Raw genomic sequence first — 12,401 nt, 5'->3', positions numbered from 1 at the left:
TTCAAAAGAAGCAGGTAAAGATGCAAAAAAAAAAAAAAAAAGATGCAAAGTCGTATCATTGCAGAGAAAAACTACTCTTAGTCATCTGGAGGATAAGAAAGGTTCATTCTCAAAAGAGAACCAAACTGACTGACAGTGGGAAGACCCACTGGAAATGGAAACCTTAAGCTCAAGAGTTGACGAAAGACTGCCAAAGGAGAATGCTCAATACTCCCTCACCTTGCTGACAAGGTCACTGCTTAAAATAAAACAACAAAAAGGCGCCTAGATTTATGCCCAACCTATGAGAAAGGGCTAATTGCTGAAGTGGCAGTGAACAGATGCACTGGGGAATGAGGACTGGACATGTGAGTGCTAACTATAAGCAAGGTGGCGAGGGGCATCACCTTGGATTTTCTAACAGAAAATAAGACAATGAATGACAGACAGTAGGACACAAAACTCAAGGAAAATCCAGAGAAAAAGTAGCCAATTCTAAGACCTCAGATAAAAATGATTAAAAACTCTGGGAGACACTAAATACAGTAACTTAGAGTATGAGAGAGGCAATCTCCAAAAAAGAGAAGGCAGTGGAGCTTAGGTGAGCACAAGTTGCCAAACAACAAACACGGAAAACAGATAAAGAGTAAATTACTAATGATTACTGTAAGAGAATGGACATCAAAAATATAAAAATCTAGAAGACTAATCTCAGGCATGGAAAATGTTGATGATCAGCTATCAAGCAAAAAGGAAAAAAATCAATATGACTGCAAAGGGAGTAACAAAAATAAAGCCCCTACCCAGAAAGGATTAGAAGAAAATACACAAAATGTCAAAAATGACTGAGTTTAGGTGGTAGACTGTGGGCAACCTCTTTTCTTACTCTACTTTCCTAATTTTCTTTGGTGAATATAAATTGTATAAAATCTAATGAAGGAAAGGTTAAAGTCCAGAGTAAATGGGCTTATCAAAAATGCTAATGGCTTTGTTTTTAAGTGTTTGGAGCAACACTGCTTTGGGAAGAGAAGCAAGAAAAAGGACAGAACTGTTGCTCTTTTGTGCTATTCTAGTAACTGACAGTAGAGCAGCTATTATTACATAAGAACTAAAACCCAAGAGGGCACCTGGGTGGCTCAGTCAGTTGACAGCTCAGAGCCTGGAGCCTGATTCAGATTCTGTGTCTCCCTGGCTCTCTGCCCCTCCCCCACTCACACTCTGTCTCTCGGTCTCTCAAAAATAAATACACGTTAAAAAAAATTAAAAAAACAAAAACAAAAACCTAAAACCTAAAACCCAAGATAGATGACAACAGCGAGAATCAGTTTTAATAGACTTAAATCTTCTAGTCCAAAATTACACCTGGTTGCACTGGACTCATACTCAGCTATGAGTTCACACTTAAACAATAATCTCTAAATCAGGTAAGCTCTAGAAAATTGCAGGGGAGTAAAGTTCCTTAAAGTCTTGAGAGGGACTAATCCTGTACTGATTTTATAAGAGGAAAAGAGAATTTCCAAACCACAGATTAAAAAGATCAATGTTGGGGTGCCTGGATGGTTCAGTCGTTAAGTGTCCAACTCTTGATTTCAGCTCAGGTCATGATCTCACAGTTCAATTCGTGAGACTGAGCCCTGCATCAGGCTCTGCACTGACAGCACAGAGCCTGCTTGGGATTCTCTCTCTCCTGCTCTCTCTGCCTCTTCCCAGCTTGCATGCACATGCTCTCTCTCTCTCTCTCTCAAAATATAAACAAAAACAAAAAAAAAAAAAGGAAAGAAAGAGGAAAAGATGATCAATGTCATTCTCTGAAATTAAAAACAAAAAACAAAAAACTTCTCAGAATCTATGATCCTTTAAGAAACTAAGTCTTTCCCATAAGAAATGACAAGAGCTTACACTAATCTCTTTCTTTTTTAATAGGGTCACCAGACCAAGAAATTCAAAGAATACCACAGACGGTGTTCTACCTCAAGTTTATTAAAGCATATAATCTAGTTTCTCATGACAACAAAATTAAATGTGGACCTGAAAACAGAATAAGACTAATAATTCATGGATTTTGTTTAAGATTTAACAACAAGATAAGGATGCAGAAGCCATGCATACCGAAGTGAGGAGTATAGCTAAAATGTTTAAAGGCAGAGTTAAGATAAAATCAACTCAACAGGCTGAAATAGTCTTGAAACCAACAGGATGTAAACTGATAGGGACAAATAAAAAGGTAACTTCTTTAAAGTGCCTCAAGTACAAGATGAGAAAGATTGTTTTGACGGGTGCAGTTCCTAGGAAAAAGCCCTGGATGGTTAGGTTGACTAGAAGAGTAATACAATACTATGAAATAGCTAGAACAGAGACTAGAGTAACAGTCCTGCCATACTCTCCATCTGGAATCTACACCTCACCTTATGTAGGGCATTTTGAGACTGGAAAGAATCTAGAGGAAGAAGACCAGAAAGTCATGTCACATAAAGAAAGTGGGCATAGGCTGCCCATCCCTTCACCAGAAGGTTCACTGTGTGAATAAGGAAAGGACTTAATGTTGTTCTAAGAGGTACACAGTAACCAACAGAAATTACTAGAAAGCACTTTCTGCTCAACATGAGGAGACCGACCACTTCATAAATAGTTCTTGTGCCATCACTAGGAAATGTTCAGGCAGAGCCAAATGACCATTGGAAACTTTGCCAAAAGGCCTGCAGCACTGGACAGGAGGTTGGTCTAGATAACCTCTAAGGTCCTCCTTCCAACCACGAGTGCTTTGAACTTGGGAATAAGGAGTCTGAAGCTGCTTACACTGAATCACTCAAGAATAGCAAGAACTCTTACTGCAGAATGGTCTAGTACAGCATATCCCAAACTATGTTCAAGAACAAGGCTGGCAGAGGGATTAGGAACACAGGCCTCAGTTAGACTGGCCTTCAAATCCCAGCCTTGCTGCTTACCTAGTTGTGGGACCCTGGGCAAGCTTCTCAACCTCTCAGCCCCTTAGTTTCCTCATCAGTAAAACAAACGATGAATATTCTTCCCTCACAGCATTGTTCAAAGGGTAAACTGACTACCTAACAGAATGACCAGCACATAATAAGTATTTATCAAGTGACTGTTTACTTTTATTACTGTTGGTATTAAGAAAAAATAACTTGACACCTGGTGTAGCTCCAGGAGTTAAGATGCTTATTACGATGTCCCCATTCTCCCAAGAGGCTGGGCCACTTAGATGACTACCTGGAATATGGAGAACACCAGATAATGATAACAACACATTTACTGGGCACTTAACTATACGTCAGTCATACCACTCTAAGAACTGTAACATTTTAATAAAGCTTCTCAATAACCCTATAAGAAGTACTGTTATATGCCTTTCCAGAAGACAAAACGGAGGGTTAGAGGCTAAATAACTTGCCCAAGGTCACGCTTCAGAAAGTAACAGGTCAGGCTTCAGAACCCATGCTCTTAACCATAACTATAACAGCTCTCAATCCTGACTGTACATATTTAGAATTACCTGGAGAGACACAAAAGAAAGAATGATCTCTGGGACCTTTATAACCCCCCCTCCCATTCTGACTTCAATTGATCTGGGATAGGCAGCAGGGTTCTCCAGAGTTCAGCAACACTATCCTAGGGCATGCCACCTCCTAGAGGAAAAACAAGTTGTAACGAACAACTTGCTCCGGCTGACATCCCAAGCAGATCGACTGCTTTTAAGAAATATCTTTAGAACCATGAGATCAGGACTGCTTTTCCAAAAACAAACAAACAAACAAAACAAAAAACAAAAAACAAAAACCACCCACGGGGCACCTGGGTGGCTTAGTCAGTTAAGTGTCCAACTTCAGCTCAGGTCATGATCTCACGTTCATGGTTCGAGCCCCACATCAGGCTCCGTGCTGACAGCTCAGAGCCTGGAGCCTGCTTCAGATTCTGTGTCTCCCTCTCTCTCTGCTCCTCTCCCACTCATGTTCTGTCTCTCTCTCTCTCTCTCTCAAAAATAAACATTAAAAAATTAAAAAACAAAAAACAAAAAACTACCTACAACTTTTTATTTATTTATTTAAAACTTAACCCTGAAAGTGATCCTTTTCAGGTAGGTGTCATTTTCCTACTTTATAGACAAGGAGACAGACATAAAAAGATTCAGTAACTTGCCCACATTCACAAGGAAATGAATACTGAATTCTAGGAGGGCTTAGGACCCTAAAGAGCTCCAACGGAGTTGGGAGAGAAATTTGAGTGGATGATTAGGGCTGCTTTAGGAAGGAAGTGACATCTGAGCTGGACAAAGCATGGCATAAGAAAGGGTTAATCAGGGGGCGCCTGGGTGGCGCAGTCGGTTAAGCGTCCGACTTCAGCCAGGTCACGATCTCGCGGTCCGTGAGTTCGAGCCGCACGTCAGGCTCTGGGCTGATGGCTCGGAGCCTGGAGCCTGTTTCTGATTCTGTGTCTCCCTCTCTCTCTGCCCCTCCCCCGTTCATGCTCTGTCTCTCTCTGTCCCAAAAAAATAAATAAACGTTGAAAAAAAAAATTAAAAAAAAAAAAAAAGAAAGGGTTAATCAGCAGAGTGAAAAGCATGAATAAGAGACAAGATATCACAATAAATGTTCACAGGACTATAAGTAAACAGGTGGTGAAACCATGGTGCTTAAAGGTGGAATTGTGAGAGCAGCCGCAGAGCTCTACTTCAGCCCAGACTGTACATGCACATGAATTCCAGGCTGCACAGCTGTCCTTGGCCTTCAAAGGAGTTTTCCTAAAACAGAAATCCACTCAAGCGGATGCCTGGAAACCCAGTCGGCAAGGGAAGCAAGGTCATATTTCCAACTTGAACTCATGATGCAGAAAAAGAGCAAAGCAGTATCCAAAGTTGAGCTCTGCATCCAAGCTACGGTGTCCACTGGGATGGACTCAGGAGGTTTGAGTTTATGGCATCATACATATTATAAGGCAACAGAGCAGAGTAATTAAGAGCAAGGCTTTAGAGTCAGAGAAACCTGTGTTCATACCCTGACTCCACTTATTACTAGCTGCGTAAGCCTGGGAATTTATTAAATTTCTTTGAGCCTGTTACCTTCTTTGTAAAATAGGGATAAAAATATATTCCTTAGAGGGTTGTTGTGAGAAACAAATAAGAAAGGAGTATGTAATATGCTAATTAACATAGTGCCTGGTAAGAGAGCAAGCTCCCAAAAAATAGTAGCTATTCTTTCATCATTCAACATGCTTTTATTAACCAAGTAAGCCTAGAGAAACTCTCCGCGAAGTGGTGAACTTTAAAATGCATCCAGGGGCGCCTGGGTGGCGCAGTCGGTTAAGCGTCCGACTTCAGCCAGGTCACGATCTCACGCTCCGTGAGCTCGAGCCCCGCGTCGGGCTCTGGGCTGATGGCTCGGAGCCTGGAGCCTGTTTCCGATTCTGTGTCTCCCTCTCTCTCTGCCCCTCCCCCATTCATGCTCTGTCTCTCTCTGTCCCAAAAATAAAATAAACGTTAAAAAAAAAAATTTAAAAAAAAATAAATTAAAAAAAATAAAATAAAATGCATCCAGAGGGATGTCTATTAAGCCCTTCACAAATACCCAAATTTGCAAATACAAGAGAGGGAAACTTTCTGCATTGAGTGGAATAATACAGGTTACGAACTAAAAAAGTAGTACTTTTTCCTGTTATTCATAAATTGCTTTGGAAGACTGGGGCAGATTACTATATATAATTCATGGTGAGTTTTAGGAAGCAAAATATTTACCCTAACAAAACATAAAAATAGAATTACAAGCCTGTATCAACAGATGTATTAATGGCTTTCCCTACCAATCCCAGTATCCCTCTGACTCCCCTAAAAAAAAAGTGGCACTGTGATACACTTCCACTACATTTACAGGCAAGGAGAAGTTAACACTTCCAAGATAAAAGCAGAAAATCAGTAAGAGTCTATAGAAGTGTAGGTTCTAATCTCAGCTCTGCCATTAACTGGGTGACCTTCACTGGGCTTTCTCAAACAAGATCATCTTTTTTTTCCAGCTATAACATCTGAGACATAGCTAACAGCAACTCAACTTTAAACAGGTCACTTCAGACACGGAGCTTTCACAAGTCCCTTCCTTTGGGAGTGTTTGGATGAGGACTGGGCATGCAAGGCAAGGCCAGAAGCACAAGGCCGTGACAGGGAAAGGTCATTCTCTGGGGAAATGCAGAAAAATGCCCCCCAAACACCGCGTACCTTTCTTCATCATGTCTCGGTCCAAGGCTACATTTCTTTGGGCAAGATTTACTTCTGATCGAAAATGGAAGCGCTTGGCTCGCTGTTCTTTCTTTTCAATTGCTTCCTACAAGGTACAGAAAAGGCCAAAGAAGTGACACATGGAGAAGGAAAGTTAAATCACAAATGCAACATAACGATTCAGTGACAACCCTGAAGTAAATCAGAAGAAATAAGCAACATCATGCCTTTAATAATTTTTGCAGAGAACTGGCTATTGACAATGACTGGGAGAGTGTACGCTACCACTGCTATAATTTGCAATCACCTCCATGATTCAGTGCCTATCGCTATGTCTGGGGCATAGTAGGAATTCAGTGAATATTTGACTCAATGAGTAATGAATGTTTTAGTCCTCTGACATTTTATTTGTTATTTGGAATCACGCAAACAAATTACAACTGAACAATCTCCCTCCAATCTTCCAGGTGCAGAAACTGAGGTATAAAAAAGTCAAAAGGTTTGTTGGAGATACTTTGGCTAGTGGGGGGAATAGATTTGATGTTGGTTCTATTTCTAGAGGCCCCACAACCACCACCCCCATTTCACATCATCTGTGAGCATGGTAATCACACCTATCACATTATGTCTGCCTGAGCAGTGCACTCCCTAAAGCATTTTCCCTGTTTAAAAATAACACCAAAGCAAAGAAACTCTCTCCTCTATTCTAGGCTTGTGTCCATGGGATTGCCAGTTTTCATCTGTAAGTGACAAGCAGCACTGATACTTCACTGAAAAGCGAAATAATCAGCTTCATAAATTTTTCTCCAAGAGCTAAAATAAATCCAGATCCAGGAACTCTTCACTCATTGTATATTGACTTTGCCACCCTGGCTGAAGGTCTGACTACAAGAAAGCTTGTGGGGATTGGTGAAGCAGCAACACTTTGTTATTCCCCAATAGTTATGCTAATTTTCTTCAAGGGCTGCAAACAACTAACCTATCTTCCCTTAGTAACCTGAAGTACCAATTCTGGGGCTACCATCTTTTCCCCCACACGTTTCACATAATGGCAAACTGTACAGGAGCAAGAATAGCACAGTCTACCGCTTTTCCAATTACAGTAAGAAAACACTTTATTCTATTTTCTTGCCTGTCTAAAAGATGATCAGTTCCTTCTTTTGGCCTTTAAGCAATCTGAAACAGATTGAGACCCAGATAAAATATAAAAAGGTGAGCATGACATATTTATTTTTATTTTTTGTTTTTATACAGCAAATATAGTTAAATAGTACTATTATTTAGAATTACAATTCAAAATTCTATCCTAAACTTAACTGCACACATTAAAATCAGAAAGAATGTCTAAGTTGGACGTCACTAATTAAAGTGACAGATGTGTACTGTTTGTAACAAGGAAAATAATAGGTTTGGCTCTGTGAAGAGTTATAGAAAAGCTGGTAATCTAGTAATAGTAATCACCAGATAAAAGGCAATATTCCCAGGTACTGAGTAATTCGGCTGACTTGGCCTTCAAAATTTAGACAGCCAACATAATCAGGAAATCCTATTTTTCTAAGCCTGCAACCAGTGAAAGAATAAAGATATTTACTAACGGCCTACTATATGCCAGGTACTTTTCATGTTTGTTTCATATAAAGTGGAATCAGTATACACATTTTTAAAGAGTGGACAAAACACAAAAAAAGCATTCCCAGAGCAGAACTTTTTCCAGACATGGTTAAGCATGGGCAACTAGGTACATGGATTTTATCTTGTCATAAATGCCAGAACACAAATGCTACCTGGATGTTTTCAGGAGGCATGAAGGCATCATTGTGTAACACAAAATTTAAGGTAAGGAAATGTTTTAATCCACCAACAAAAGAAAAAAGGAGGTAAAGAATAACTGCTATTCTACAAGTCCTGGGGACCAAGCTCATAGAGTTCACTTGCTTAGCAAAATGAATAAATTATGGTCTGTCTTACCTTGGAGGTGACATCAATTCCAGTGATGAAGCTGCCAGCCTTGTTTTCGTATCTTCTGCTTGTGTCCTAACACGAGGGGGAAGGGTGAGAAATGCTAACAGCAATTGAGGAAAAACTCATGATAAAAGACAGTTCCGTGGGGCGCCTGGGTGGCTCAGTCGGTTGAATGTCTGACTTCAGCTCAGGTCACGATCTCGCGGTTCGTGAGTTCGAGCCCCACGTCAGGCTCTGTGCTGACAGCTCAGAGCCTGGAGCCTGCTTCGGATTCTGTGTCTCCCTCTCTCTCTGCTCCTCCCCAGCTCACACTCTCTCTCAAAAATAAATAAAGATTGGGGCGCCTGGGTGGCGCAGTCGGTTAAGTGTCCGACTTCAGCCAGGTCACGATCTCGCGGTCCGTGAGTTCGAGCCCCGCGTCAGGCTCTGGGCTGATGGCTCAGAGCCTGGAGCCTGTTTCCGATTCTGTGTCTCCCTCTCTCTCTGCCCCTCCCCCCGTTCATGCTCTGTCTCTCTCTGTCCCAAAAATGGATAAACGTTGAAAAATAAATAAATAAATAAATAAAGATTAAAAAAACTTTTTTTTAATTAAAAATTTTTTAAAAACACCAGTTCTGCAACAGATTCCTTTGGGATAGTCATTCCTTTCAGCAATCCTTCCTCACCCTGACAATCCTTTATTATGAGGAAGCCTGTCTCAGCGACTCTGGGTAGTAAGCAATCAACCCTTCTAACAAGAAGTCTTTTCTAGATCAGCTCCTGTCCCAAACCTTAACTAAGTCTATCAGCTGAAGGTATTTAGGTAAAAAAAAAAAAAAAATCTACAGGCCTCCATGAAAAATGTCCAAGATAAGTTAAGGCATACTCATTCATCTCCCCAACCCACACAAGACAAATTCATCATGTCATGCCACCAGGTGGAGCACAACTCCTCACCAAAATGCAGAAAGTCCAGACTCACCTAGATCTCCTGAGAAAACAGTACAGTGCAATGAAAAGAGGATGGGACTTCAAAGCCAAAGACTCAAGTCACAGCTCTGACATTCACTGATTACATGACACTGTACAACTCCTTTGGTCTCTCTGGGCTGGGTCTCCTCCATGGTATCTGCCAACCTTCCTGAACTCTTTAACTGCTCTCCCATTTGCTCTACAGAACTTAACGTTTCTCCAACAAAACAATCTTGTTCCCATCTCAGAGCCTTTGCACCTACTGTTGCCCCTGCTGGGAACACTTTCTTCCAAATCTGCACACGGTTGGTTCCTTTTTTGTCATTTAGGCTTCAGCTTAAATATCACTATCTCAGAGGAATTCCCTGACCATCCTATCCCGTTGGCTTCCCACACTGCACACCCTTCCTGTCTTCTGTATACTCTGTCCCATTAATATGTTTTACTTTCTTCATAGCACTTACCACTGCTAGAAATTCTTTGTGTCCTCCAACCGAAACATAAACTCCAGTAGAGAGTTTAATAGGGACACAAGAATTGCATGTTGCACTGAATGAGTAAAGGGATGATGCCTACTTCACAACTGCAGTAATATTTAAACAATACGATATAGTAAATGGTAAAATGCCACTACGTTGTTACCAGAGTCATTATCATTTGCTGTCTTTAGTGATTTCTATCTTCACCTTTTCCCATAATTTCAGTTTAAAAGCCAGACTTGCTGACATGTGGTAAAAAGTAGTTCATGTTAGATGAGAAATTAAGTACATGAGAAGAGCCATGCAGGACTGAGACCAGCCCTAAGAACCAGACCCACCAAATCAAAAGCAAAACGCCTCTCACCAACCCCCTTGTGATAAAAGACGGACCACTGCTGGTTCGTTTACGTTTTGGTCTCACTAAGGGTCACACGCTGGGGCCACGGTGAAGGTGTTATGCAGAGCAGCTGGAATGAGGACAAGATGCCTCTGAAGTCACAAAAGAAACACTGAGTTTCTGCTGCTGACAAGTCCAACGCTCCAAGAGAAACCGCGAGTGCTATGTTTAACAAATATCAGCTCCACCGGAGCTGAACTCAAGGGAGACCTGGACACCGGCGTCACTCGACAGTTCCTTCTGTTCCCGCCTGCCCCCCCCCTCCTTTATCTCAAGCCCTCAGACAACCCCAGCCCCTCCTCACTCACCCCTTTGCACAGCCTGGCTCAGAGAAGCAGAAAAGGGGGTGCCCTCAACTACCCCCCTCCGCTCCCCCATCTTCTCCAGCCCCCTCAACACCCATTTCCGGGCGCCCTGGGGTCCCTTCTCCCGCTGCCCGTCTCTCCTCGAGCTTGGCGCCTCCGTCCCCTGAGCGCTCGCTCCCGGTGACTCCCCCAGCCCAGGCGCCAGCCGCCTCCCCCGCGGGACACTAGCTTGGCGACCTCCTCCTCACCCCCGCCCCCCGCCCGTACCGGGATCAGTTCTTTCAGTGAGCGCCGCACCGGCACAATCTCCAGCTCGCCCTCCTCCACCTCCATGGGCTCCGGCTCGCCACGCTCCAAACTAGAGTCCGTCTCAGGCGACGGGAGGCCCAGGGCCGGCCCCGCTGGGGCCTCTGCTTTCACCGACACTCGCAGGCCCCGTACGGCCGCCATAGCCGCCCGCCGGCCGCACCACTGAGAGCCCGCCTCGCACACCCGCCGGCTAGAGCGCCGCCGCCACTGGCCATAGAGCAGCCGCCGCTGCTCCCTAGAGTGTCACCTGCTTCGGCTAGAAGCTCCCCCCCAACTCAGCGCTGCCGCCCCCTGGTGGCGGGAGAAACCCAGGACAGATGGAGCGGGACCTGGTGAAGAGAAGGCGGGCTCGAGTGAAGACGTGGGCGGGGCCCGCTGGAGGGGGCGGGGCCTGAAGGAGAGTGGTGTAGTCCGCTCTGAGAGAATAGCTATGCCTTGAGCAGTAAACCTGTTAGAAAAGGCAATTTTACTGAGAGAGCATTACATGTCAGTGTTCCAAGTGCTTGAAATCATACAACTCTATTGAATAGGTGTTATTATTACCCTTTCACATATGAGGAAACTGAGGCATAGAAATTTACCCAAGGGTTTATTTAAGGAATAAAACCTGAACCTGAGCCTACCGAGTCTGGCTCCAGAGCCCAGAGTGAGCCTTGGTCTATCACTTCTGGGCAATATGTAGGTTTACAACATACTTGTCTTGAGAACCTTTGTCTCTTTCAAGTCTCCCAATAATTGGCCCATTTTACATGCATACAAATTGAGACTCCAAGAGGGTAGTGAACTGCCCAAAGCCCAGAGCTTGACCCCCAACTTCTTGACTCCCCAGGGCTCAGTCCACTGTAAATTCCTGAGCATGGTTTCTTGCAACATTTCTAACAACCTGGTCGGGAGACAGGGAGAGTCCTCTAGGCTTCCAGAGGGCACCACTGGTCAGTTTTTGCTTTGAGTCCTGATTTTTCACCCTTCTCCCTGTGTTACCTTGGTCTAGTTCTGGCCCCTAACTGGGTCCTATCTTCCCATCTGAAGAGGGCGTAGGTGGACTCCTACGGTCTCCCAGGCCCTACCAGCTCTGACGGTGGAGGAACAAATAATTATAAACCAAGGGAGAATATGATCAGCATCAGACACACCTGGGTTCCAAACTGACTGGCTCTGCCCCTTGCACCATGTGTGACTTTGGCCAAGCCACTTAACCCTTCAAAAATCTTCAGTAAAATGGGACAATATTTCTTACCTCCCCTCAAAGGAGATTGTGAGGGTTACATGATGTATGTAGATGCAGGACCCAACGGAAGGGGTACAACACATCCAAGTTTTTCTTAAATGTGGGCTGTATCACAGCACGAACACAAGGTGGGGCTCTTTAGAGGGCTAGTTTTGCTTGGTGACAATAGTTACAACACTGGATTGAATGCATGGAATGCATATGCATGCATTTTTAAGAACATTTCAAAGACATTTTTTGCTTGGAGTGGCCAGCTTTGGGTGACAGTTACAGACCCCACCGTTACACTTATTTTTAGGCCTGAAGGGGAGAGGGATGGGGAGAGGAGGAAGCAATCCTTCCTCAACTTTGGCCTCAGGAGGCCAGCACATAAAGCTGGGTAGGCCCTCTCCCCTCAGCATAGGAGTCTTCTTGCTTGAGGATCCAGGCATTGCAGTTCAGCACAGTTCAGAGGAAAACCAGTCCCCTGGCGGAGCTCTAGCTGGCAGGAGAATTAGGAATCCAGAGCAAGCCAGGGCATCAGGCAAACATCAAGGTTCCTAGACTCCTACCAGGAAAGCCCTTTGTGCCT

General features: G+C 43.6%; 1 protein-coding gene across 3 annotated transcripts in view; it reads right to left on the bottom strand.

Annotated features, from left to right (window-relative positions):
* Nucleotides 1–10,751, bottom strand: part of NCBP3 (nuclear cap binding subunit 3) — a 37,550-nt gene extending 26,799 nt beyond the window's left edge. For all 3 annotated transcript variants that reach the window (XR_006962266.1, XM_047080586.1, XM_047080587.1), the window contains exons 1-3: nucleotides 10,561–10,751; nucleotides 8,168–8,233; nucleotides 6,200–6,305 (exon numbers count right to left, since the gene is read on the bottom strand). Coding sequence is in view for 2 of the 3 variants with exons in the window: in XM_047080586.1 (XP_046936542.1) it covers nucleotides 6,200–6,305; nucleotides 8,168–8,233; nucleotides 10,561–10,743 (355 nt within the window). In the remaining variant the exon portion in view is untranslated. The remainder of the gene's footprint in view (nucleotides 1–6,199; nucleotides 6,306–8,167; nucleotides 8,234–10,560) is intronic.
* Between the last annotated feature and the right edge of the window lie 1,650 nt (nucleotides 10,752–12,401).

This window comes from Lynx rufus, unplaced genomic scaffold (assembly GCF_022079265.1).
Source record: "Lynx rufus isolate CCGP_SWC_20201006 ecotype Redwood Valley unplaced genomic scaffold, mLynRuf1.p SCAF_18, whole genome shotgun sequence".
Taxonomy (NCBI): domain Eukaryota; kingdom Metazoa; phylum Chordata; class Mammalia; order Carnivora; family Felidae; genus Lynx; species Lynx rufus.
Note: the sequence above shows the minus strand (reverse complement) of the source record. Positions and strands in the feature narration are given on the sequence as shown.